The following is a 27558-nucleotide window of genomic DNA, read 5'->3' as shown; positions in this document are numbered from 1 at the left end:
GCATTATCCTCCCCATTTTATGGGTGAGGAAACTGAAGCTCAGAGAGGCAAGTGGCTGATCTGGAAATGCCCAAGTCTGTGCTCCAGGCAGCGGAAAGATCCCTGACGATCACAGCTTCCTCGTGCACCTGCTCTAGGACGCTGAGCAAGTCTTTTCCTCGATCAGCTCCTCAATTTCTTGTCTTGAAAGTCAAGAGTTGGACTAGCTGGTTTCTAAAGAGCCCCCAGCTACTCTCCGAGCCCATAACACATGTAATAAATGCCACCATGTCAGGGGAAGGAGAAATGATTTCAGGAGGGATTAGCCACAGAGGAACTGGTTTCTGAACTGGGTCTTTACGGATACTAGAATTTGGGTTGGTAGGGAGTCATTCTGAAAGGGAAAGTGCAAATGCAAATGTAGGACGGGGGTGACCCATAGTAAATTAAACTGACAAGGAATCAGGCTATTCATCTGACAAATGAATAATACCCAGAATCTACAATGAACTCAAACAAATTGGCAAATTGAAACAAATTGAATAGACAAATCTCAAAAGAAGATACACAATGGCAAACACACATATGAAAAAAAGCTCAACATCACTGATGATCAGGGAAATGCAAATCCAAACTGCAATGCAATAGCACCTTACTCCTGCAAGAATGGCCACACCAAAAAATCAAACAGTAATAGATGTTGGCATGGATGCGGTGAACAGGGAACACTTCTACACTGCTAGTGGGAGTGTGAACCAGCACAACCACTATGGAACACAGTGGGGAGACTCCTTAAAGAACTAAAAGTAGAACTACCATTTGATCCAGCAATCCCACTACTGGGTGTCTACCCAGAGGAAAAGAAGTCATTATATGAAAAAGATATTTCACAAGCATGTTTATAGCAGTACAATTATCAATTGCAAAAATGTGGAACCAACCCAAATGTCCATCAATGAATGAGTGGAACCACTGCGGTGTATATATATGATGGAATGCTACTCAGCCATAAAAATAAACGAATTAACGGTATTTGCAGCAATCTGGATAAGATTGGAGGCTATATTCTAAGTGAAGTAACTCAGAAATGGAAAACCAAACATTGTATGTTCTCACTCCTAAGTGAGAACTAAGCTATGAGGATGCAAAGGCATAAGAATGACATAATGGTCTTTGGAGACTCAGGGGGAAAGGGTGGGAAGGAGGTGAGGGATAAAATACTACAAATTGGGTGCAGTGTATACAGCTCGGGTGATGGGTGCACCAAAATCTCACAAATCACCACCAAAGAACATACTCATGTAACCAAACACCACCTGTTCCCCAGCTACCTATGGAAATAAAACATTTTTAACAAACTATAGTGCAATATCACAACCAAGATACTGGCATTGATAGATCACTTCCATGTAATCTATCAAAAAGGGGCCCTCATACGTCCTTTTATAGGCACACTCATTTCCCTTCTGCTCCCACCCTCTCCTTAACCCATAACAACCACTCATCTATTCTCCATTTTTGTAATTTTGTTATTTCAAGAATACTGCATAAATGGAAATAATACAGCATGTAACCTTTGGGGCTTCTCTTTTTACATTCAGCATGATTCTCTGGAGATTCATCCAGGTTGTTGCATTTATCAATCATTCATTCCTTCTTTACTGATAAATAGTATTCCGTAGTATGAATGTACCATAGTTTGTTTAACCATTTGCTCAGTGAAGGAATATGTTAATTCTTTGTTTACAGTTTTTGCTGTTATGAATGAATAAAGCTACTATAAACATTAAAAAAGAGTATTTTCTATCAGTGATTCCAAAAGGGAGGAGGATATAACGAGGCATGTCCGATCACCACTTCCCATCATAGCCTGAAATAGATTTTCAGGTTAGCTTTGGGATGCCCTTGACCGAGAGGAGGGGGTCTGTTCAGATGGTTTGGGGGATGGGGACCTTAGAATTTTATTTTTGGTTTACATACTCTAAAGAAAAAAAAACTAGTCTAGAAACTGACTGCACTAAAGTTAACTTTTGTTTTTCTTCTGTTTCTATAGCGTAAACCAAAACTAAAATTCGAAGTTCCCCGTCATCTGAACAGGCTCCTTCCTCTCAGCCAACGGCACCCCAAAGCTAACCTGAAAAACTGGTCCAAGCCATGATGGGTAGTGGGTGTCAGACATGACTCATTATGCCCTCCTCCCTTTTGGAATTCAGGAGAAGTCAACCAGCATTTAACATCAACAGAGACCTTAAGTCTGATAAGAAACATTTACAATCTATTTTCTTGAAAGCCTGCAACATGGAGTCTTCATCTGCATGATAAAACTTTGGTCTCCACAACCCCTTATTGTAATCCAGACATTTTTTTCTATTGATTCCAGGGCTTTAGATCATAACTCTTTCAACCAACTGCCAATCAGAAAATCTTTAAACCTACCTAAGACCTGGAAGCCCTGACCCACCTCCCCATTTCAAGTTGTCCCACATTTCCAGTTAAAACCAACGTACATCTTACATGTATTGATTGATGCCTTATGTCTCCCTAACATGTATAAAAGCAAGCTGTACTATGACCACCTTGGGCACATGTCCTCGGGATCTCTTGAGGTTGTGTCATGGATGCGTTCTTAACCTTGGCAAAATAAACTTTCTAAATTGGTTAAGATTTGTCTCGGATTCTTTAGGTTCACAATAGAAATGTCTCTTATTAGAACTCTGATTGCTGGCCAGGTGCAGTGGCTCACATCGGTAATCCTAGCACTTTGGAAAGCTGAGCAGAATCACTTGAGTACAGGAGTTCAAGACCAGCCTGGGTCTTGAACATAGTGAGACCCCTATGAAAAAAAAAAAAAAAAGAAAGAAAGAAAATTAGCTGCATGTAGTGGCATATACCTGTAGTCCCAGCTACTCAGAAGGCTGTGGTGGGATGCCTGCTTGAGTCCAGGAGAGTGAGGCTGCAGTGAGCTATGATTGTGCCATTGCACTTCAGCCTGGGTGACAGAGCGAGACCCTGTTTCAAAATAAAAAGAAAGAAATCTGATTGCCTACATCACAGGTAGAGGGCTAGTCCATCTTTAATGCCACCTCCTGGAATGAGACATGGCTGTTTAACTGAACTGATCTATGCTCAGGACTAAGAGGCTCACTACAGAAGATTTTAGACCATATAGAGTAACTTCCTCATGTTGCCATGGCATCTCTTGGCATGTTAATGCACTATTATTAGTGTATAATGAGCAAGGAGGATGACCAGAGGTCACTTGCATCACCATCTTTTGTTTTGGTGGGTTTGGGCCAGCTTTTTTTTTTTTTTTTTGAGACGGAGTCTCTTTCTGTTGCCCAGGCTGGAGTGCAGTGGCACGATCTCAGCTCACTGCAACCTCCGCCTCTTGGGTTCAAGCAATTCTCCTGCCTCAGCCTCCTCAGTAGCTGGGATTACAGGCACACACCACCACATCTGTCTAATTTTTGTATTTTTAGTAGAGACAGGGTTTCACCATGTTGGTCAGACTGGTCTCAAACTCCTGACCTCAGACGATCCATCCTCCTTGGCCTCCCAAAGTGCTGGGATTACAAGTGTGAGCCACTGCGCCCGGCCCCCCCCCTTTTTTTTTTAATTTTTAAAAATTGAGATGGAATCTCACTCTGTTGCCCAGGCTGGAGTGTAGTGGTGTGACCTTGGCCCACTGCAACCTCTGCCTCCCAGGTTCAAGCGATTCTTGTGCTTCAGCCTCCTATGTAGCTGGGATTACAGGTGTATGCCACCACACCTGGCTAAGTTTTTGTGTTTTTAGTAGAGTCGGGGTCTCACCATGTTGACCAGGCTGGTCTCAAATTCCTGACCTCAAGTGATCCGCCTGCCTTGGCCTCTCAAAGTGCTAGGATTATAGGCATGAGCCACTGCGCCTGGCCTCAAGGGCCGGCTTCTTTACTGCATCCTGTTTCATCAGCAAGGTCTTTGTGACCTGTACCTTGTTCTGACCTATTATCTCATTCGGTGACTAAGAATGCCTAGCCCCCTGGGAATGCAGCCCAGTAGGTCTCACCATTATTTTACCCAGCCCCTATTCAAAAAGCAGCCACTCTGGTTTGAATGCCTCTGACAATATGGGACGATATATTTCAATTTGCACCTATTTATCCAATTTGTCTTTCCCCCCACTTTCCCTATGTTGATCTAACAACCTCTAACCCAAATCTCTCCAAAGCTATCAGCTTGGCTTCTTTTTTTTTCTGTCATACAGGCTGGAGTGCAGTGGCAGGATCTTGGCTCACTACAGCTTTGACCTCCCAGGCTCAAGCAATCCTCCTGTCTCTGCCTCCTGAGTAGCTGGGCATGTGTGTGCCACCACATCTGGAAAATTTTTCTATTTTGAAAAATATGGGGTTTTGCTGTGTTGCCTAGTCTGGTCTCGAACTCCTGGGCTCAAATGAGCCTCCCACCTCAGCCTCCCAAAGTGCTGTGATTACAGGTTCGAGCCACTGCAACCATCCTAGCTTGGCTTTGATATGTGAAACTTGTTTGAAGTTTCAAAGTGGGGATTGAATGAAATTAAAATATTTTACCTCAAAGTATATTTCTTTGACATATTTTGAAATGGCTGCCACTTGGTCATCTTGACAGAACTGGCCTTGCAAAGCTACCTTAAGTGGGGAAATTTGTATCTGTAGAGAATCTCCAAGAATGCTGCCATATTCCCCCCCAGCCCCCAACCTTTCTATTCTTTCCCCAGATCCAAGAGCGATCGGGACTCTCCCACCCTTTACCATCTATTCTCTCCGAGGGAGGCTTCATCCACATAACAAGGACACCTTTGCTAGTCAAGTTTCTTCCCCCCTCTCATAACCTGTTTTACCAGAATCTAAGCCCCTGTTCTTTCTGTAAGCTCAAAATGGTATGTAAGTTTCTGTAACTCATGGGAAGCTGGGTCTTTATTCTGAAGGCTCCCATGTATGCACACTAAATTTGTATGCCTTTTCTCCTATTAAGAAAAAGATAGCATATAGAAATAGGAAAAGATGCCTCAAGATAGAACATAACAAAGGAAAATCAGGGGCATCGGGAGTTGTGGTTACCCAGCGTGTCAGGATGGAAGGGCAGGAGGATGAGGGGGAAAGCTGTACGTTCAGCACCGCGGACAGCGACCTGCCATCCTCGCAGCCCCAGCAGCCTTGGGGATGGATCTCAGAGGGCTGAGATTTGGAGATGTACTAGATGAACCTTACTTAAGAAGAGTCTCTTCAGGGAAAAGAGCTATCCAGCCCCTTCTTATGGCCCTTATGCAGCAGTGAGGTTTTCTCTATTATAAGGCTCAGGCCTTGATGGACATTTTCGGCTCATGAGAAGTTACTGCTTTCTGCTTTTTAAGGATATTTTTGTCAAAAAACAATTGGTCATAGATGTTTGGGTATATTTTTGAGCTTTCTATTCTGTTCCATCTATTTACATTTTATGCTTATGTCAGTTACATATTGTTTTGATTTACAGTGTTAAGGTAACTAGCTTTATAATAAGTCTTGAAATCAGGTAGTGTGAGCCCTCAAACTCTGCTATTCTTTTTCAAAATTCTTTTGCCTATTCTAGATTCTTTATTTTTCTTATTATTTATTTATTTTGAGACAGAGTCTCGCTCTGTCTTCCATGCTGGAGTGCAGTGGCACAATCTCGGCTCACTGCAAGCTCTGTCTCCTGGGTGCATGCCATTCTCCTATTTCAGCTTCCCGAGTAGCTGGGACTACAGGTGCCCGCCACTGCGCCTGGTTAATTTTTTGTATTTTTAGTACAGACGGCATTTCACCGTGTTAGCCAGGATGGTCTCTATCTCCTGACCTCGTGATCCGCCGGCCTCGGCCTCCCAAAGTGCTCGGATTATAGGCATTGGTAACGTTTATTTTGATCACCTGGTTAATGTGGTGTCTTAGGGTTCTCTGGAGAAATAGGACAAATATATATATATGTATATATATACACACACACACACTTACATATATGACCACTAGTTTCATATATGTATATAGAAGGATATATATTATAAGGTATTGGCTCACATGATTGTGGAGACTGACAATGATTTCGCCTCTGCAAGCTGGAGACCCAGGAAAGCCAGTGGTGTAGTGTGAAGGCCTGAGAGTAGGAGATCTGCTGCTGTAGATGTGATCCAGTTCTGATGGCCTGAGAACCAGGAGCACTGCGGGCAGGAGAAGATTGATGTCCCTGTTGAAGTAGTTAGGCAGAGAGCAAATTCAACTTTCCTTTACCTTTTTGTTCTATACAAGCCCTCAACGAATTAACTGCTGCCCACTCATATGGAAAGAACGATTTGCTTTTTTTTCTTAGATGGAGTCTTGTTCTGTCACCCAGGCTGGAGTGCAGTGGCGCGATCTCTGCTCACTGAAACTTCCATCTCCCAGGTTCAAGCGATCCTCCTGCCTCAGCCTCCTGAGTAGCTGGGATTATAGGTGCGCATCATTACTCCCAGCTAATTTTGACCAGACCTCACTTACAAAACAAACTCAAAGATAAATGCAACAATTTCACGATGGTGACCACAAACCATGGAATTCCAAAGTGTGGGATCCTTCTGAGCACAGAACCCTGTGTGACTCCCCTGGTCGCATTTCCGTGAAGCAAGGCCTGCATCTATGTCCATGTGTGTACTTCTATCTATGTCTACATCTTCATGTAACTGCCACTAAGAGCAAGCTATGATGTTTCCAACACTATGGAGGGTAGGTATCCTTGAGTCCGCTCCCAGTCAACCCTCTTTCCATGCCCCAGGTTAAGACTATTCTCACCTCTATCACTATAGATCAGTTTTGCTGGCTTTGACGGTAAATAAATAGAATCATACAACATACCATTTTTTGTGCTTAACTTATTTTGTTCATCATTTTGACTGTGACATTCTTAGTTACATTCCTTTTTTAAAAAATTACTGAGTATTCCCTTGTATGGATATATCGCAATTTATCTATTCTACTGTCGGGTATGTGGGTTGTTTCCCATTCGTGTCTAACAAGCTCAAACTGTTTCCGATTTGACCTATGGTAATACTTTCACGCGACACCCAGTGTCCTTCTGACCTATTGCCAACATTTTTGAACTTGCGGGAGTTCAAGACTCAACAAAACGTTTTAGGCTTATCTTGTACTTTCCTTGCTCTGGAGTTGGCTTTTTCTCCAAGAAACCCCAGGTTCATTTGGTGAGGGAAGTACTTAGCAAAGATCTGGGCAGGGGGTATGCCTGGTATTATTGAGATATCATTGCCTAAAGGCTTTTTCAGCAAATATAAGAAATAGGAATGTAAAAATATCATAAACTCATGTCAATACCTCCAGTTCCAATTCAATACCATAGAGTTCTTCCCTGCCTCCTCCCATTCCCCATTTACATCTTCCTTCTCCCACAGTAAGAACCCTCACCTGAAACACCAGGATATTCATTCATTTGCTCAATCCCTCTAGCTTTTGGCTAGATGCCCTTTTGCCATTGGCCTAATTATTCTGAATAAAGCCTGGGTGCTCGGAATGTCCTCTTTTTTTTTTTTTGTAAAGACATCCACAAGCTTCCCAAGTCTGGATTAATTGCTGTTTCCTCTGTCTGCTGTGTGCACATGGCCCTGCACCTCTCAGCCCATGTGTGTGTCTTTGGTGTCAGAATGCAAGTGTCTCACTCTATAGTAAGAAAGAGAGAGTAGGAATAGGTCCTGTTCATCCACTCTGCTCCAGGTTCTTGTTGGTGTAAACTCCTTCCATCCTCCTGGCTACAGTATTTAGAGGTAGGACGTATTCTTCTCCTTTACACAGCTGATGATGCTCAGCTGCAGAGAATGAGAGCAGGACTGTGTTGTTTTCATCTTTGTGCTTCCCCAGTCCCAGGCATGTTAGTAGGTGCTTCATACATGTCTGTTGAGTGCATGACTGGCAAGGGGTTGCACTGAGATCTCTAGAACTCGGTTGCTCTCAAATTATAGTTTACAGAAGAAGTGCCTTACTAAATGTATATTTTTGTAATTTTTCTCCATAGGTCTGGGGTCCTGGAATTTACAATCCAACACTCCCCTCCCCTACTTGTGGGATATTAAGAACCACTTTTTGGCAGGGTGAGGTGGCTCACACCTGTAATTCCAGCATTTTGTGAGGCCGAGGCGGGCGGATCTCAAGATCAGGAGATTGAGACATCCTGGCTAACACGGTGAAACTCCATCTCTACCAAAAAAAAAAAAAAAAAGGAGCCGCGCGTGGTGGTGGGCGCCTGTGGTCCCAGCTACTAGGAAGGCTAAGGCAGGAGAATGGCGTGAACCTGGGAGGCGGAGCTTGCGGTGAGCCGAGATCGCGCCACTGCACTCCAGCCTGGGCGACAGAGCGAGACTCCGTCTCAAAAAAAAAAAAAAAAAAAATTATTTATTTATTTTTGGCTGGGCAAGGTGGCCCATTTTTTTTTTTTTTTAAACAAGATCTTGTCCTGTTGCCGACTGGAGTGCAGTGGTGCAAGCTCACAGCTCACTGCTATTACTTTTTTTTTTTTTTTGTATGTTTGTAGAGATGCGGTTTCACCATTTATCCAGGTTGGTCTCGAACTCTTGACCTCAGGAGATTCGCCAGCCTCGGCCTCTCAAAGTGGTGGGATTACAGGCTTGATCCACCGTGCCTGGCCAAGACGCATATTTTTAATACCACTTAACATTTACCTGAAATTATCTTGGTTATTTACCAATGTAAGCGCCAACAGGGCCAGGCTTCTGCTTGCTTCTACCCTGACGCGTGTCGGGGGCCTGGCCCAGTGCCTGGCACAGATCAGGAGCGCGCTAAGCACGTGTTGAATGGACGACTCTCTTTCAGGGCCTTCCAGAGGGGGTATCTCATGCGTCTGTGTTGAGCGCTTGCTAAGTGACAGAAGCCATGAGGGCAATGAATGCACACGAGACTGAAGAGGCTGTGGACCGCGGACCGGGGTCTCTGTCAGCCACAAGAGCGGGTAGGTGATCGCGGCCGCGGCGGGGCTGGAGGGCGCGGCACCGCGGCACCGCGGCGCCATGACGTCACGCCCGTGGAGCCCCGCGGCCGCGTGCCGGGCGGCGCCATGACGTCATACCTGCGGAGGGGAGCCTCCGCCGCGCGTCGGGCGGCGCCATGACGTCACGCCTGCGGGGCGGCCGCGGCGCGCCGGTGGGGCGCGGGCGTGTGCGGGGCGCGGGCGCGGGAGCGGGCGCGGGCGCGTGCGGGCTGCGGGCCGGTAGGCGGCGGCGACGGCGGCGGCATGGCGGAGAGCGAGGCCGAGACCCCCAGCACCCCAGGGGAGTTCGAGAGCAAGTACTTCGAGTTCCATGGCGTGCGGCTGCCGCCGTTCTGCCGCGGGAAGATGGAGGAGATCGCCAACTTCCCGGTGCGGCCCAGCGACGTGTGGATCGTCACCTACCCCAAGTCCGGTGAGCCCCGCGCCGACCGCACCCGCTACGCCGTGCCCCGGCCCTGCAGCGCGGCCGCGTAGACGCTGCGCCGCGCCCAAGGCTTCTGCCGGGCCGGGTGGTCGCCTTCGCCGCCGCCCCCGCCCTGCCGGTGCTTAGATCCCTGCGGGCCGCGTGGGGTGGAATGGGAAGGGGCTTGGTTCGCACCTGGGGAAACCAAGGTCAGAGACCTTCGGGGGCGGCCCGTTCCGTGGAGATGGAGCCTATTTGGCCGGCGCTGCAGGAGGATGGGCCCAGGGCCGCCACCCATCCCTGCTTCTGCCTTTACCTGGCTGGCTGTGTGACCTTGGACAGGTCACTCAACCTCTCTGTTCCTGAATCCTGGCCAACCTTTGATGAGTGCAAAGTCCTGGTGTTCACCTGGGAAGGGAGATAACGCGGGCGTCAGGGCTTTCAACGTGGAAACGTAACGTCCCTCCTTTCCAGTGTGGGCTCCGGGTGGGGGATGGGACCCGCCCCCGCCTGGAGTGCCTTGCTTGTAGGTTCTCTTGTTTCAGGGCTGCCTCCATCACCGAGGCAGGACCTAGGGCATTCACATTTACCAGTATTAACTGACGTCACATTCACAATAACAGCTGTGTGAGCTAGTGATGGTCATTCCCACTTTACAGTCCAGGCACAGAGGCTCAGAGAGGGGAGAAGGCTGGGCCAAGGTCACCCAGCTGGTGAGTGGCTGACCTGGGAATTAAAGCTAGGCTGGTCTGTCTCCAGACCTGAGGTAGGAGATTGTAAAGTACCCCATCTGAGGTTTGTAGGGAAGGAGGCAGCAGCTTTCCTGTTCTCTAAACATGCCCCAGAGATTCCCTTGTTGCCACTGTATTCGAGGCAGACACAGCGTGGTTTACAAGGTGTCTGGCTCTAAGGTCATGCCGGACCAGCAGTCAGGCGGTTTCGGGAAAAGCTGTAGGCTTGGCTGTTGTAGCTGTATGGAGTTCCAGACTCCTGAGGGCAGGTCCCTGACATTCTTCTGAGGAAGACTGGAGTAAGGGCTCTGAGTGGAGGGTGTTGGTTGCAGAACAGAGCATTCGAGGGGCTGCTATCTTGAGCACATGCCAGTTGCCGCATGGGGTGGGACCTAGAATGCTTTAGGAATGGCTAAGCATGTCGTTGGCTTCTGTGGCCACTCATTGAGTCCTGTGTGCCAAGTGCTCTACCACTGTTAATCTGCGAGGGGTTCTCATAGCTTTTTTTTCAGAGGCTCAGAGAACGCACAAATGGCTCGGAGTCACGCAGTTGCTGAGGGACAGAGGTCAGGTCTAGCTAGGTCTCCCGGTCCACGGCCAGCCTCTCCCCTGCCCTATGGGTGCTCCGTTGCCCTTGGAAAATCGTGAGGGCCCAAGAAGTAGGGCGACCCAGCCTTCTTTCTAGTAGGCTTTAAAATGCTGGAAGTCCCAGTCACTTAGGGATTTTGAGGTTTGTGTCACTTCTCTGAGGCCCCTCCAGTGGACTTCAGGTAGCCCAGTTCATATTTTCTTTCTCTTTCCTTCCCTCTGCTACTGGGGATGCATTTGTAGCAGGCATCAGTGCTTACACATTAAGAACCTGGCTTTGGAGTTGGAAGTCCTGGGTTTGAACACAGTTTTGCTGCTTACCAGCAGGGTGACCCTGGGCAGATCATAGAACCCCATTGAGCTGTGGTCTCTAAGGAGGGAGGAGAGACCACCTTGGCCCACTCATGTGTGGCTGTGAGGATGAGCAAAATGGCCGGTGAGAGCCCTTAGCCCAGGTCCAGACACATGCCAGAAAGGCTCATGGTTAATGCTGACTTTTACGCCCTGAACACCTGTTGTGCCCAGATGCTTTGCTAGGTGCTGGGGAGACCGAGAGAGGCCCCATCTATCTGGTGCCTGTCCTTAGTGAGCTCTCAGTCAGATGGGGGAGACATGGTCGGTGCTGGGGTTGGGGCAAGTAGCCAGGACTAACAGCTGCCTCCTTCACCTGCCATGGCAGGGAACCCACAGCAGGGCTCCTTGGATTTCCAGTGCCCGGGTCTAGGAGATCCTAATGAACTTGCAGGTGGTTAGAGCCGGAAGGGCCTGGTCCCTTGTCAACCCTTTCCCACCCTCCGCTGATGGAGAAACTGGGGTTCACAGGGGTGGTGAGGGCTTTCTGGTGGCGAAGGCAATGATAATTAGATCCTGGCCTTCGATTCCTGTCCAGTATTTTTTCCCACAACCCCGTGCTGCTCGCTGGGATTCTTTTTGTGCTTGTGACGTTCTAGCTTACATGAGAGGTTAGCACTGTGCTCTCCAGCGTAGGAGCCTCTGCCCACAGGCGGCTGCTTACATTTAATGAATTAAAATGAAATAAAAGTGGAAATTCATTTCCTCAGTAGCATCACCGTGTTCCAGGTGCTCAGTAGCCACATGGGGCTAGCAGCTGCCGTATTGGGCGGTACAGATAGGGAGTGTTTCCATCACAGCTGAAAGTTGTGCTGGACAGCGCCAGGTAAAACCGTGATCCAGGCAGCAGGAGCCCATGGTGTTTTCTGAGAAGGGCCTTTCTGTTGATCACTGACTTTGCTCGTATTCATTCGTACAGCGTATTTGGTCCTGAGATGGTGGCTGTATTAAATCCGATTGTGTCTGTGAAAACATTTTGTCCCTGTGTGTGATTGGTTTGATGCAATCACTGCCATTGGTTTTGTCAACAGGTTGATTTTAATGAGGTGCTCATCCCTGAGGGGGCACAGCCCCAGAGTCACAGAGCTTGGGCTTTGAAACACAGTCCCTGGCTCAGCCAGAGCACCCGCTGCCCTGATGTTATTTCCCCCTGGTTCCGGCCAGTCCTGAGGTGTGCGCGCATTCTCACCCATGCAGAGGGAAGCTCTTGGGCCTGGGCTTGGGTGAGCCACCTGGTTTCTTTGAACCTCAGTTTGCTCATTAAAAATGAGAGAATTTGACCAGATTGATTCATTTAAGTCTTACATTTTCAGACAACTCAGGTTGAAGCTGAGGGGAGCTGAAGCTGAGGGGAGACTTGGTGTGCAGGTCCCAGGCCAGACGGATGTCCTGGTTTTCTTGGTGTGTGTGTGTGTCCCTGTGCCTGGGAGAGACAGGCTTCAGAAGGGCTGTGCATGAGGTAATGGTGACCTTGTGGCACTTGTGGTGACATGGGGGGAAAGCCAGAATCCTAACACTGAAAAGTCAACTGACGAGCCAGGGTGGCTGTTCTCAGGGCCAGGTAAATGGCTTGGGAATGAGGGTTCTGAAGAGGAGGATCTCAGGAGACTGCACGGAAGCGGAGGCAGGTTGGGTGGATTACCCATTGCAGATGCTGTTTTGCCCTCTACCCACTGTGATCCTCAGGACAGCCCTGTGCTCTTGTGATTGTTTCCTTTTTATAGATGTGAAAATGAGGGCCCAGGGAGGGCAAAGGGCTGGGGTAGTGTCAGCACCGAGTGTAGACCCTGGAGAGAAACCACCCACAGGACGGGGTAAGAGAGGCGTGGGGGTGGAAGCTAGCACCTGCCAGTGCTTCCTGGGTTACCAGTTTGTTCTGAGATCAGGGAGCATGCGGAGCCCTTTGAGCTTTCCCACACAGGGCAGCAAAGTGTTTCACAGCAGTGTGGTGAGTTACCTGTGTCCCACGAGGGAATGCAGAGGCCTGAAGAACGGAACGTGTGGTTTTGTACCAGAAGAACCAAGAAGTTCCTCTTTCCCCATCCTTCTCCTCTTGCTCCCTCATCCCTTCCCCTTTGTCTTCCAGCTGTTACACGTAATCAGGGGGCTTGACCTGGGGAAGGGGGTGACAAAACAAGTGTCCTGGGTCTGCCGGGGCCACGTTTCTCCCCATCACTCAACCGGGCTGGGAGGCAAAAGCCTGCAGAACGACTCTCAGGGTTTGGGAGGAAGAAGGAGATGGGGCTGCTGGGGGCACAACCTCCTGAGTAGTTGGCCCTGGTGGAACAGGAAGAGACCCTGAATCTGCTTATCTGAGCTCCAGGGCTCTTAGATTCCTCCTTTCTCATTCTTCCGAGACAGCAATGACTCCTCCTCCCCCGTGCCCTTGTTACTTGCTTCTACAAGGGGGTTCATCTGCCCCCCAAGCAGCGCTCAGATCTTTTGGCTCCCTCAGCACCTGCCACAGTCTTAGGATTCTTCCCCTCTCACCTGGAGTGTTGCAGTGGCCTCTTCCTGAGCCCCCCTTCCGTTCATCCTTCACTCCGTAGCTAGAGTGATCTCCTAGAAATACCCGTCTAACTTGGGTACTCCCCACTTAGAGTTCTTTACTGGCTCCCATTGCTGCCAGGCAGCATTCACCGCCTTAGCCTGCCCTTCTGTGACCTGGACTCCACCTGTTCCACCTCCTTGCTCGCCCCCCACGGGGAACTGTCTGCTCCTCTTGTCTGGTTATTTTGCTCCCCTCCCCTCATGTCTCCTTTCCCCCGTGTTGCCCTCTGATTACCTGATGACTTCCCATCTTCAAGTCCACTTGTCTGTTAAATGAGGGGCTAAACATTCTGCCTAGGCCTCCCCTGTAGTATCTTCCAGAACTCTAGAGATGATCCTCCTGTGTCTTCTGGCTTGTATAGTTTCTTTTACTTATTTATCTTTACTTTTACTTTTTTGGAGACAGGGTCTTGCTCTGCCACTCAGGCTGGAGTGCTCACTGTAGCCTCAACCGCCTGGGCTCAAGCAATCCTCCCACCTCAGCCTCCTGAGTAGCTGGGACCACAGGCACGAGCCACGATGCCCGGCTAACTTTTTAATTTTTTTGTAGGGATGGTGGTCTTGCCATATGGACCAGGTTGGTCTTGAACTCCTGGGCTTTAATAATCCTCCTGCCTTGGCCTCCCAAAGTCCAGGGATTGTGGGTGTGAGCCACCATGCCTGGCCATAGTTCCTTTTGCCTTGGCCTCCCAAAGTGCTGGGATTACAGGTGTGAGTCACCCTGCCTGGCCATAGTTTCCCTTCCTCCCTTCCTTCCTTCCTTCCTTCCTTCCTTCCTTCCTTCCTTCCTTCCTTCCCTCCTTCCTTCCTTCCTTCCTTCCCTCCTTCCCTCCCTCCCTCCCTCCTTCCTTCCCTCCCTCCCTCCTTTGACAGGGTCTTACTCTGTTGCCCAGGCTAGAGTGCAGTGATGCAATCATGGCTTACTGCAGCCTCGACCTCCTGGGGTCAAGCAATCCTCCTGCCTCAACCTCCCAAGTAGCTAGGACTATAGGTGTGCGCCACCACACCTGGCTAATTTTTTGTATTTTTGTAGAGATAGGGTCTCACCATGTTGCCCAGGCTGGTCTTGGACTCATGGGCTCAAATGATCCTCTTAGCTCGGCCTCCCAAAGTGCTGAGATTACAGGGGCGAGCTGCCGTGCCAGGCCTTGGCTTGTTTAGCTTCTGCTGAAATGTTGGCTTGTTCTTTTTTCCACTGGGTAATGTGTCTGTTTTCCTCTGGCTGCCTTCAGTGTTTTCTCTTGGTCTTTGATTTTCAGCACTTTGAATATGATATGTACAGGGTTTTTGTATGTGTGTGTTAATTATTCTACTTGGGATTCCTCTAAGCCTCTTGGATCTGTGGTTTGATGCTTTTCATTATTTTGGAAAAATTCTCAGCCATTATCTTAGGAAATACTTCTTTTACCTCATTCTTTCTTCGTTTGAGATTCTAGTTACATATATGTTAGATTGTTTGATGATGTCCTCCAGCTCTTGGATGTTCTATTCTGTTTTCTTCCCTCTTTTTACTTTCCTTTTTTTTAATTTTTATTTTTTGAGACAAGATCTCACTGTGCTGCTTAGACTGGCCTGGAGTTCCTGGTCTTAAGCAGTCCTCCTTCCTCAGCCTCCTGAGTAGCTGGGTCTGTAGGCATGCTAATGCACCTGGCTTCTTTCTTTTTCTCTTGTTGTTCCAGTTTGGGTAATCTCTGTGGACCAATCTGTGGCTAACTGCTTCTTTCCTCTGCTGTGTCAAGTCTGCTGATGAGCTGTCAAAAGCATTCAATGTTTCCGTTATGTTTTTTTCCCTCTACCATTTCCACTTAGAGTTTCCATTTCTCTGCTGAAATAATCCCATGTGTTCCTGGGTGTTGTCCATCTTTTCCTTGGGAACCTTTGACATGTTAATCAGACTTCTGGGCAATTCCATGAGTCTGATTCTGTTGATTGCTTTGTCGCTTGACAGGTTTTTTTCTTTTCTTTTTTTTTTGAATAGTACCTTTTGACTGCTCCACACAGTATATTAGACAGTAGAGACTAAGGTCAGCCATATTTATGCTTGGAAATGAGGCTGGCTTTTAAACCCCTAGGCCGTTAGTATAAGGAATTGAGTTAACCCTGCCTCATTGGTCTGGTTTGGGTTCGGGTGTTGATCTGATTACCTTGAACAATCGTTGGTTTCATATTATTGTAGTGTTAGCTTGTGTTCAGTGGAGGGGCTGAGTTTCCAGAGGGTTTTTCTCAGTGTTCTTGCTCCACCTGCGGCTTTTGGTCTTCCTCGTAGGTCTGAACTGTGGAGGAGTTTTGTCTGTACACTCTTGCCCCTGTGCCGGTGATAGACTCTGCTTTTATCTGTTACTTTGGTTTAGTAGCTTGGCAGGGAGGGTTTGGGGTTCTCTGTTGTGTGGTCTAGCTGCAGTCTTCTGCAGGCTCCATGTTGCTGGGTCTGGGTGCAGCTTTTTCATTGATCCTGCCCTCCTCTGAGTGGCAGCCAAACTCTGCCTGGATGGTAACTCTTGTGCAGGAGTTTCATGTCCTTTTTGTAGTGTTGAGGATCTCTAGTAGTCAGGGCCCAGGTATAGTCTCCTGCCCCTCCCCAAAGGGCAGAGTCTTGGTTTTTCCTTTTGCCTATCTCCAGCCACATTGGGTCTTCACCAGTGCCCTGGGAGGTGACACAGGTTTCTGCCCCTCTCTCCGTGGCTTAAAGCCTTGTTTCTGTAAGGGAGAAGGGTGCAGGTAGGATGTTTTTCTTTTCCCACAGCTGTGGCACTGAGGAAGGCTCTCTCCAAAGCATGCTGCCTCCCACTCTTTCTCCTGAGCACCTGGCCCAGGTCTGGAGAAGACCCAGGTCTGGAGAAGACCCTGTGTTTGGGTGCCACCTCTCTGCTCAGTGTAAGATTCTCTGGATTCTCTGGCTTCAGAGGTTCTGTGCTGTCCCATGGGCTCACCTTTGGCTTTTACCAGCATGGAAACATTTTACCTGAATTCCTCTTGCCACCTGCACGGGCTGGCTTCTCTTCCTCCGGGGCCCTGTCTCAGGTGAGCTGGTGCTTGCCTCCTGCCACTCTGAGGAAGGGCCTATCTTAGTTGAGTGAAGCTGGGATCTTGTATTTTATCTGACCTCTCCCTGTTCCTGTGGGGCGGCTCTTTCCAGCATCCTGCATCTAGGGGGAAGGGCCCTAGTGGTCCCTCCTGGTCTCTGACCACTAGATCGGATAGGTGGGCGTGTGTGTAGCTCCTGGGACGTGGGACAGGATGTTGTACAGTGTGACTGTGTCGTGGTTAGCAGGGAACAGACTCCTAGCGTGGGCTTCTGGAGTGAGTGAGAGGAGAATGGAGGGCCCATTGAGAGGTGGAAGCCTCCCTAAAGCATCCTTTGGAGACTTGCTGGCATTTTCTGGAAGCTAAACCAGTCATTTTGTGGGGGCTGGTGAGCCAGAGGCCCTGGCTTGGGTTTCAGAACTTGGCTCAGCTTGAAATGAGCCAGGCTCTCCTGGGACCTGTCGACCCCACCAGTGGCAGGGGCATTGGACTAGGTGGTTGGCATTCGTCCTGCTCAAGCCTCAGAATGACTAGGGAGGAGAGCGGGTTTCCTGTCTTTGTGCCAAGTACTTTGTTTTATCCTCCCCATCCTCACAACTTTGCTATGAAATAGGCCATTTTTGGGGTAAGGAACCAAGGCCCTGAGAAGAAACTGGCCCAGGCCAGCCTGACTCTGTGGGTGGCATCTCCCTGCGCTGCCACCTCCTTCCAGTGGGCCTGGCTTTGGATGGTGCCAGCCCCAGGGTCATGAGTGGAGTCAGTGCTTCGTCCGCTGTCACTGTCCGCACAATTGTCGCTGCTGCTGATGCCTGGAGGGTGCTCTGTGGGGAATGACGTTGAGTTCACCACCGTCCTCGCCTTCCAGCTGAGGAACTCACACAGAGGGGCAGATCTTGTCCAGTTCCCGTTGTCTGGAAGCAGCCGATCTGGTTTCCAAATCAGGACTCTCGGATCCAGAGTGCTCATGACTGTCGCCTCTCTCAGGGCTGAGAGCCCGGCGTGTGGGTGGGTGTGCTTTCGTACTAGAGAGTGGGCCTCTGCTAGTCAGGTGGGAGGTGGTCTAAGAAGGCAAAGGGGGAAAAAGCCAGGAAAGGAGTGACTCTGTGGGAGCCTAGGGCTCAGCCTGCCAGGGTCCCGTGAGGGATGATGTGAACACAGCTAGGAGCCTTCTGTGGCGTGTGGGGGACAGGCGCCAACTCTTGCCCCTCAGTGGTTGGGGGTGGCTTAGGGCGTCGGCTCCATGCACTTCTGGGCCTGCTCCTCTGCGGCCAAGTGGGAAGCAGGCACAGGTGCTTGAAGTCAGAGGCCCTCACCAGCGCTGCAGGTGACCTCTAGGGTAGCTGAGGGGTAGAGGCGGGCACTGGTAGGCTCTGCTGGAGGAGGGGACCAGTTATAAAGACTTAGGTCTGAATTTTGATTTTGGGCAAGGCCCTGATTCTTTCCCAGCTGGTCTTGGCCAGACTGTCACTCGTGTGTGCAGATTGACTGGGGCCCTGTTTCGGGCTGGGCTTGGCGGGGCCAGCTCTGCTCCAGGCACCTCTTTTTCTCCTCCTGGGACTAGCAGGCTAGCCTGGGCCAATGGCCTTCTCTTGGCAACAGTGGAAGTGCAGCAGAATAAGCAGAGACGTGCAGCGTGCCTGTTGGCCAAGTCGTATGGTCGTGCCCGGAGTCACAGAGCAGGACCTTTATGAGGGGCCGTGAAGTCACACAGGAAAGATGCGCATGGGGCATGTGTCGTGGTCATCGCCCTGTCTGCCATTGTTGTCCGCACCATCCTCACCACCACTGATGTCTTGAGATGCTGCATGAGGGCAAGCTGGGGCCCTTAATGCCCCACGCCAGAGCCTCCTTTCCCCAAAGCTTCTTACAACTGGTTTTTCCCCTCGTCCTGAAGGTCCCATTGCAAAGGCCGGTTTTTTACAAAAGCCTTCCCTGACTTTCTGTCATACAAGGGCGGAGCCTCTTCCCCTTGAGGCAGAGCTTCTGCCCCCTGGGGCGGAGCCACGCTCTGCTTGCTGTGCCAGCTCTGTCTGAAGGTGCAGCAGCCTCCTGGTAGCCTCTTGGCAGCCTCAGGGTCGTATATCCGGAACAGAAGAGCTAGAGGCCTAGGAGAAGTTCACTTTGAGGAAACTGAGGCCCAGAGGAGGGGTGACTTTCAGACCTCCCAGAGTCGCTGGCAGAGCTAGGCTGGGAATCTGGGCTCCAGGTTTTCAGAGTCTCATCAGACAGAGGCTGGGGCCAACCCAGCGTTGCCGGAGCTTGCTGGACCAGGCAGGCCTGGCTGTGGAGCCCAGCATGCGGCAGCTGCCTGGCATCACCCCAGCAGGAGGACGGAGTCACGGCCAGGGACTGTGCCTGTTTCCCCTCTGCATCCAGCAGGGGTCTGGCTGTGGACGTGGTCCAGAGTGGGCAGGGGTGGGGTGGCGATGCCTGTAACTGGTTCCCCAGGGTCCCAGGCCTAGAAGTGAGCTGCCACTGTCATGGGTGGGGGTCAGTCCCAGCAACTGCCCCGTCTGCCTCACCCTTGCTTGATCGTAGCTAGGAAATGGTCGGAGATTTATCCCGCAAATGAGTACACGTGGGACGTGACCCTGTTTTGCTGCTCTCTCGCTTTGTGAGCCTTGGTGCTGTGTGTGTAGTGTGTACGGGTGTATGTGTGTGGTGTGTGTGCGTGTGATGTGTGTGTGTGGTGTTTGTGGAGTGTGAGTGCACATGTGCTGTGTCTGGTGTGTGTGTACATGCTGTGTTTGGAGGAGTGTGTGTGGTATGTGTGTTATGTATGTGGTGTGCGTGAGTATACATATGTGTGTCTGTGTGTCTGATGTGTGTGTAAAGCACTCTGGTTCTGGAGCGAAAGTTTCAGGTGCTGAGTTCAGTGTCCACTGGCCTCTGTGGCCCTGGACAGTTCTTCCCTGAGCCTGTGTGGTCCTGTGTGAAGCTAGATGGTAATAGCAGCTCCAGTGAGGTCTGTGAGACTCAAGGGGGAAGTTGTAGTGAGCTGGGTCTCGGTCAGCGTGTCCTCAGCTGGTGCTGTGAGCTGGGCTCCGGAAGTCTTGGTTCCCCACCCAGTTGCCAGCCGCGTGGCCAGGAACTCTACTTTTCCTCTTAGAGCTTCCCGTCCTGCTCCGTGTCGAGGGCATTGTCCTGAGAGCTGAGAGACAGTGTGAGGAAGCACAGGGACAGGGACAAGGACTGGCTGTGGCAGCTGCTTAACACACGTCCTTCACCTTTTCCTTTTGGAGGTGGGGAGCATTCTCAGTGTCTGTTGGGGGACCGTTCCCACCCAGATGGGGGCAGGAGCCCCCAGGCCCTGGGCTGTTGCCTGGCTCTGATGGGTTGCCCCTTTAAAAGTTCAGCTGTGGGCCGGGCATGGTGGCTCACATTTGTAATCCCAGCACTTTGGGTGTCTGAGGCAGGAGAATTGCTTGAGCCCAGGAGTTGAAGACTGGGCAACATAGGGAGACCCCCATCTCTACAAAAAGCAACCAACCAAACAAACAAACAAAAAACTAGCCAGGTATAGTGGCATGTGCCTGTGGTTCCAGCTACTTAGGAGGCTGAGGTGGGAGGATCCCTTGGACCCAGGAGGGTGAGGCTGCAGTGAGCCATGATTGCACCACTGCACTCCAGCCTGAGCCACAGAGTGAGACCCTGTCTCAAAAAAAAAAAAAAAAAAAAAATTCCAGCTGTTGCTGTTTCTCAGGGAGCTGGGGGATTCTGGCATCCTTGTGGATGTCCTGGGACTCCAGAACCCTGTGGGGGGCTGTGTTTCAGTGGGGCAGACTGAACCCACACGCTGGTCTGTTTTCTCTTGAAACCTCACTAAAGTGACAGTAAAGGGATAGAACGCTCTGAACTCCCAGAGCTGGAGAGGAGGGCGTGGTGGATTGGAAACCCAGAAGATCGCAGGCGGGGCTGAGTGCTGGCTCACGGGGCAGGCAGGGCACCTGAATGCCGCAGTCAGGAGGGCGGCCAGATGGGAACCAGTTCCAGCAGCCCCGCCCAGGAAGCAGCTGATGTGGTGTCCATGACACTGGGGATGGAAACCAGAGGCTGTCACCAAGACAGTTTTCTTCTTTGGGGACCGGAGAGGCTGTGATGTGAGGGTCCTGTGCATAGCTGAAGGCTGGGACACAGGGTATATGGGAAGTAGGGTCACACACAGGCTGCACACTTGGAGAGTGGGATTACCAGCCCCTCCTCTCCTCAGCTCCTAGGATGCCTGTGACCTGGTTCCAGTCTCCAGGCTGGGGTTGGAGGCACCCTCTTGAGAAACTGACCCCAAAGCAGAGCCCTGTACCTACTCATGGAATCTCCCACCGAAGTGACAGGTCCTCAGCTGTGAAAGCACCGAGGCTGCTTCCCCAGGCATGTGTGGCCCCCAGGGCTGCTCCCACGGTCTCTCCCTCACCTGTGAGTGGACTCAAGATCACCAGGTAGCAAGTCTCCAACAGGAAGGATAGGGACCTGCAGAGACAAAACACAAAGCAGAAAAAAGGACTCTGAGAAAGCGAAGACCATGTGAGGAGCAGAAGAAAACCTAAAACCCCAGAATAACGCCACCTCCACTCGTAAGTCTTTGCAGTATCCTTTGAGAGTCAAGACACGTGTTGCTTTCACTGAAGGAAGCAGCAGTGAAGACAGGAATAACGAGAGATCATCAAAGACTCCTGGAGATGAAAAGTGTGATGGTGGAGGTTTTAAATGCACAGTTGTGAGGTTTGGGTGGTCAGGCTGAGAAAATAGCCCAGGAAGTAGAATAAAAATTTTTACAAAATGGTGACAAACAGGAGCAAAAAGATAAGAAAAATGGAAGTTTAATCTTGGAGTTCCAGAAAAGGAACAGAGTACGGTAGAGAAAATTATTGAAGCTAGAATTTTCAGAATGTTCAGAGCTCAATAAAAGACACCCCCAACCCCTGCCAACTGTCTGGCCTAGTGAATGTAAACTGGGGCAAAGAGAAGATCTCAAAGCTCCCACAGAGAGAAAAATAGGCCCCCAGGATCTCAGCGGCACCATTGGCAGCGAGAAGACGGAATGACGGAAAGCGATCTCCAGCCTGGGCTTCTGTACACGACCAGACTGTCCCTCACGTGGGGGGTGAATATGGATGTTTGCAGTTACCTCAGTCTTACATGCCCAGGAAGCAGCCAGGGCACCTGCAGTTGGGGGATGTGGAGAAAGGACCAGTGCACCCAAGGTGGGGGGAGGTCTAGGAAGGTCCCATGCAGCCATGCCAGGCTGCTCACTCCGATGAGGGAGGGAGAGCAGAGGGGGCAGGGGCATGTCCCCAGGCAGCACATGGGATTGAGCGAGCACCCACCCATGTCTCTGGCGGTGTTGAGGCCTGGAGGCTTGGTAGAGTTCTGGAAGGAATTATTAACAGCAATATAGAAAATGAAAGAAGCAAACTAAGACAGTTACCTACTCTGGGAAAAGTGAAATAGTATACAAAAGAGGAAATGTAATCACTACATCGTGTACTTTGCATTAAACACCAAATTAAGCCTTGAATTAAATCCAAAATCGTGCTGCGACTGTATCGGCAGGAGGGAAGCTTGTGTATACGGGAACTTGGCTAAGTCCTCCTCTTTCACAGTCAAAAATCATTAGCCCATCTAATATGTACAGATCATAAAATAATGATATGAGTACACTTTTTGGAAATTGAAGGGTAAAAGGAATCTACCCAAGGTCTCCTTCTGGGGAGTGGGATTACAGGGGGAGAGAACTGTGGATCTTTGTGCCTTACAGGACTGGCTTTTTCAACTAGGTACAAGTGAAGCTGGACATTTTCTGACTCCTTCGCAGGCGGGAGCTGGAGTACACGAGTGCTGGAGTCAGCTGGCTGCTCTGGCGCCGGCAGGGGCGGACTCCACTCACTCGCACCTCCTTCGTTTCACCCTCGAGGGAGGGAGCATGCAGGTGAGCGGGTGCGGAACAAACTTTGTACCAGCCCTGCAGCAGCCCCTGGGGTTCAGAGGAAGTGTTCCAGTGCTCTTCTAACCCGGCCATCTGTGGACGGCTGAAGTATTACCAGCTCAGTGGGCCCTCTGCCTTTTCATGTGAGGCAGCTGCCTTCTGCCAGTGAGGGCTAAGGGTCAGTGTGACAGCCTTTTGCACCCGCACTCGTGGCACCCGAGTTCTTGTCTGGCATCCAGGAGGAATGAGGCTGCATGAACGAATTGAAGATGGTAAATGTGGGGGATTTTATTGCTGATGAAAGTGGCTCTCAGCAGGAAGGGGAGCTGAAAATGGGACGGAGTGGGAAGGTTATCTTCCCCTGGAGTCTGGCCATCCCTGGCCACTCTCTGAAGCTACACCATCAACCTGTTCCTCTGAAGTCACGCTGCTTCTGTCTGATGTCCAACCGTGGTCTCTGACGTCCAGTTACCTTTTCTCTCTCTGCTGGCTGAGTTCTGGGGTTTTTATAGGCACAGGATTGGGGGCAGGGTGTGGTTTTGGAAAAGATAACATTTGAGCGGGAAAACGGGGATGTAAGTTCTCACTTCAGGCCTTGGTATCAGGCCTTTTGGCTTGAGGGTGGGGCCCCCGCTGGGGACCCGCCCTCTTCTGCCCCATATTTCCCTGCCTCCTGCCCCTATCACAGGTGCGACTGGTGAATCCTGTGAGTGAAAATCAAAGGGTTTCAGCCACAGGGTCTTAGTGGTTTCCAGGCCGTTCTGATCAGTTCTGATGCCTTCTGTGATGAGTTCCGGTGGAATTTTGATGGGCTCTGTGCCCGGTGTTAAGACAGGCTATTCTCTAGAGTCCTGGGGAGTTCCACCCCAGAACAGCAGTGGCCTCCTGCAGGCCTCGACCCAAGTCCAGGTGTCAGTTTGCACTACGCGCTGCTGCAGGGGGTATTGATCGGTTTGCCACTCAGAAGTGATTGCAGTGGTGTCAGCAGAGGCACTTCTGTGAATCACTGCTTCTAGCCGACTTGCGAAGAGCTGCTGGAGAGCGCGTTTGGCTCGAGTTACCGGCCAGCGGGTGGCCCTGCCCTGTTGGCTCCCCTGGTTTCTGTTTGAAAGCTTGACTCTTCCCTGCTCAGGGTGGATCTGCTGGGGCCTGGGCTGGCTTCCAGCTGCCCAGCTGTGATGAGGAAGATTGGTGCCCTCCCGGGCGCCCACCTTGGCAGTGGCGTGTTTGCCCTCACTGCTCTTCAGGGGCCCCAGCGTGGCCACAGCTCCATGCCCCCTGTTTGTCCCGCAGCAACATGACAGGCCTCACTAGGACTCCTCCACCTCTCACTCCTGCCTCGGCCCCACCTGGCCCTGTTGGGAAGCGGCTCCAGCTCCAGGCGTGGCCCCCACTTCCCAGTGCCTTGTTTCCCTGTCAGTAAAGGTAGTGCTCATGGACCCGCCTGCTCGAGGCCGCTGGAGGGTGCCACAGGGTTGGCTGTGGGCGTTGCTTTGCCTGCTGCAGATGTGTGGCTTCATCGGTGGGTGCCAGGAGGTTCCTGTCCTGTGCTGTGATGAGGGTTGCCAGGTTTGCTGTGAGACTGTGGCGTGTCCTTGCAAGTGAGCAGGCCTGGTTGGTGGTGCCCCGCCTTGATTTCAGTTGCTGAGTGGACGCTGGTTTATCTGGTTCTCTTTGGGCCTGAGCAGGTCACGTTGTGGCCCTTCTGCACGTCATCTGCTTTGGCCCCAGCAGCCCTGTGAAGAAGGGAGGGCATCACCACCTCCATTTTCTGGAAGGTGGCAGGGATGGCATCATTCCTGGGACTCCTGGGCCAGCCTGGAGCCTGGCACATAGTGAGCCCTCTGCTGAGTGAATAAAAGGCTCCCTGGGTGGGTGGGGTACCTGCGCTGGGGTCGGAGTGCCAGGCAGGAAGGAGGAGGGCGGTGGCAAGGTGGGTGGAGGGGAGGGCAGCAGAAGAGGATTCTCCCTCAGTCTCCAGAAAGGGGTGCAGCCCTGCCCACACCTCAACTTTGGGACTTCCGGCCTCCAAAAGTGCGAGAGAATACATTTCTCTTGTTTCAAGCCACCAAGTTTTGGGTGATCTCTGGGAGCACCCTGGGAAACTAAAACAGTGACTAAGACCAGTTCCTTGCCCTCACAGGGCTTGCCCCAGCCAGGCACAGTGTGACAGTGTGCTAGGACAGCGTCCAGGGCTCCGTGGGACCAGGGAAGGGCACCTGGTCGAGAGGCGTGTTGTCAGGGAAGGCTTCCTGGGAGCAGTGACTTGCAGAGCAAGCCCGAGCTGGCCAGGCAGAGGGCAACCTGTTGGAGGCCTTGGGCCACTGGGGCGCTGGCCTTGGAAGGGGGTGGGAGGCTGGCCAGAGAAGAGGGGGTGGGTGGAGGGCTGGCAGGGCGGCATCACTAGGACCTCAGGAGCCCGTGGGTGCAGTTGGCCACAGCGAGGGTGGGTGGAGGGGCTGTGTAGGGCTCATGGCCATGCCCAAGGGCACCACCAGGAGCATGGAGAGAGACCAGTGGGAGGAGTGCTGGGTGCCACAGCTTGGCGTCTGGCAGAGGGCCTTGCAGAGCTAGGGCTGTCTGACTCTGAAGCTGGGTTTGATCTTGGATTCAAAGTGCTTAGATGTGTGCCTGGAATGGGGTAAGTGACCAGATAGTATAATGACCATTTTTCTTTGATCATGTTATCACATCTTGCCAGCTGGCTTTATGACCTAGGAAGGCCGGGACCTGTTCCCTGCGTGTTTCCTGGTGTGTTCTCGCTGACCCTCTCTCCCTGATGCCCGTGTTGACCTCCTGTTGAATTCTCCTGGAAGCGGGAGAAGGTAAGGTTAGGAGGTGTTCAACCAGGAAGTGGATGTGGCAGGCTGGAGAGAAGGGCCACGGGGACAGGGCCGGGTGGACCTGACGAGTCAAGAGCTTCCTTTGGCTGATCTTCTGGCATAAATATTTAATGGGGGTGAGGATGGGACTTGTGGAACTGAAGTGGCTGATGCTGATGTAAGAAGACTTTAATGTGCAGAGAACGTCTGTCTGGGTTGTTGGCCTGTGGGGCTGCAGGGGTGGGGAGCGTGAAGAATAGGTGATGAAGATGTCACTGGGAGAGGCCCCTTTCAGGGATGCTGCCCGCAGTCTGATTTCTGAGGACAAAGACCCCCTCACTGAGGCTGTCCCGAGCTGCTGGCTGGATGGTCCTCACCAGGAGGAACAGGCAAGTCAGCCACACTCTGGTTCTGTAACCCTTGGCACATTTTGGCCTCAGGAGCCTCGTCTGCCATGAGGATGGTTGTATTTCCTACTCAGGTTGGTGGGAGAGTCCATGTGCTGAGAAGTTCTCTGTGTGTATTGAAGAGAGCTTGTTTTCCGTCACCATGCCTCACCACTTCCTTCCTTCAGTGCCTTTGCCCCAAAGCTCCCGCCTCCGGGAAGTCTTCCTTGACCAACACATCCCCTTCTGATTACTCAGAGTCTACGCAGCACCCAGCGTTTGTTGGTCCGCTCAGGAAATAAGAATTGAGCACAGCCACGTGCTGGCTTTCCGGGGTGCAGCAAAGAACAAGACAAAACAGCCCCTGTCCTTAAGGTGGAGAGGGGAGAGAGCACGTAAAGGAATTTGCAGGCTATTCCTGGGCAGGTGGATAGCACAGAGGGACCACATGACAGGGCGAGGGGCAGGGGTTAGACCCATACTGGTGAAGGAGTCCGTGCTGACTGAGCGGCGTCTGAGCAGGCGCAGGGAGGAGTCAGGGAGTGAGGAGGCTCCAGGCAGGGGCACCAATGCCGGCAGCCTGGGGAAGGGCTGGCTGGGCTCAGAGGCTGGAGGGAGCTCAGGGGAGAGCCAGGTGGTGAGGGAGTGGAACATGGTGAAGGCCTTGCGTTGACTCTGCGGGAGGCAGAGCTGCTCCAGACGGTGGCAGTGGACAGTGGTGGGGTCTGACTTCCATGTTAAAGCCACAGTTCTGGCTACTGGGTTGAAAACAGAGGTAGAATAGTGGTCCTCAATCTCTTTGGCACCAGGGCCTGGTTTCGTGGAAGACAGTTTTTCCATGGACCCAGGTGGTGGGGTCATGGGGGTGGTGTCATGGTGAAACTGCTCCACCTCAAATCGTCGGGGTTTAATGAGATTCTCATGAAGACCACACAACCCAGACCCCTCTCAGGTGCAGTTCACAATAGAGTTCGTGCTCCTGTGAGAATCTCGTGTTCCCGCCGATCTGACAGGAGGCAGCGCTCAGGCTGTAATGCCTGCCCGCCCACCGCTCGCCGCCTCCTGTGCGTCCCGGTTCCGAACAGGCCATAGACCCATGGCCTGGGGGTTGGGGACCCCGGACTAGAAGGCAGAGTGAGCTGGGTGGCAGCAGAGAGCCAGGGAGGAGCCCTCGTGGGAAGCAGCTCAGGTGTGAGGACGCAGTGTCGCAGGGGGAGGGTCAGCTCTGGACACACCAGATGGCAGGGTCGGCGGGGCTAGTTGAGGCAAGGAGAGAGGAGAGGAGGCGGGTGAGCCACAGTGAGGCCACCACGTGGCCCGAGACCCTGTCAGCTGGAGGGGCTGCTTGCTGAGACAGGCCGCAGGGGCTGGGGAGGAGACAGCCTTGGACATTGCCCCCGGAGCTGGCTGGGTCCCGCTGAGGTGCTGGGCAGCGGGTGAGCTGCTGGAGTTCATGGGCATGTGCCCCAGAGGCTGATGTGTGGAGGGGTGGACCTGGGTGTGGCCTCGGAGGAGGGGGCCGGGGCAGCACTCCGGGCTGTCAGCGTGTTCAGGGTGGGAAGATGAGGAGCCAGTGGCAGAAACCGGAGCCACTGATGTGAAGGGACCACAGTGGGTTAAGCTGTGCCCATTTCTTCTGGGAGGTCAGACAAGGTGATGACTGAGGATCACTGGGGACCTGGAGCTGTTTTGGGGCCTGGGGACAGAGGCTGGAGAAAGCGCAGAGGGCCGCCTTTCTCCCCGGGAGTTACCTTTGGTCCCAGCACACCTGGTTGGGTCCTGTCTG

At 51.7% G+C, this 27558-nt stretch overlaps 1 protein-coding gene across 2 annotated transcripts in view; it reads left to right on the top strand.

Annotated features, from left to right (window-relative positions):
* Window positions 1–9121: 9121 nt before the first annotated feature.
* The window catches only part of SULT4A1 (sulfotransferase family 4A member 1), a 37143-nt gene continuing 18706 nt past the window's right edge, over window positions 9122–27558 (top strand). Inside the window, exon 1 of one of the 2 annotated variants that reach the window (XM_026447965.2) lies at window positions 9122–9406. In XM_026447965.2, coding sequence (XP_026303750.1) covers window positions 9238–9406 — 169 coding nt within the window. In that variant the 5' untranslated portion in view covers window positions 9122–9237. The remainder of the gene's footprint in view (window positions 9407–27558) is intronic. The other variant, XM_026447966.1, reaches the window with a different exon arrangement.

The sequence above is a fragment of the Piliocolobus tephrosceles genome, chromosome 19 (assembly GCF_002776525.5).
Source record: "Piliocolobus tephrosceles isolate RC106 chromosome 19, ASM277652v3, whole genome shotgun sequence".
In the NCBI taxonomy this organism is placed as follows: Eukaryota; Metazoa; Chordata; class Mammalia; order Primates; family Cercopithecidae; genus Piliocolobus; species Piliocolobus tephrosceles.
Note: the sequence above shows the minus strand (reverse complement) of the source record. Positions and strands in the feature narration are given on the sequence as shown.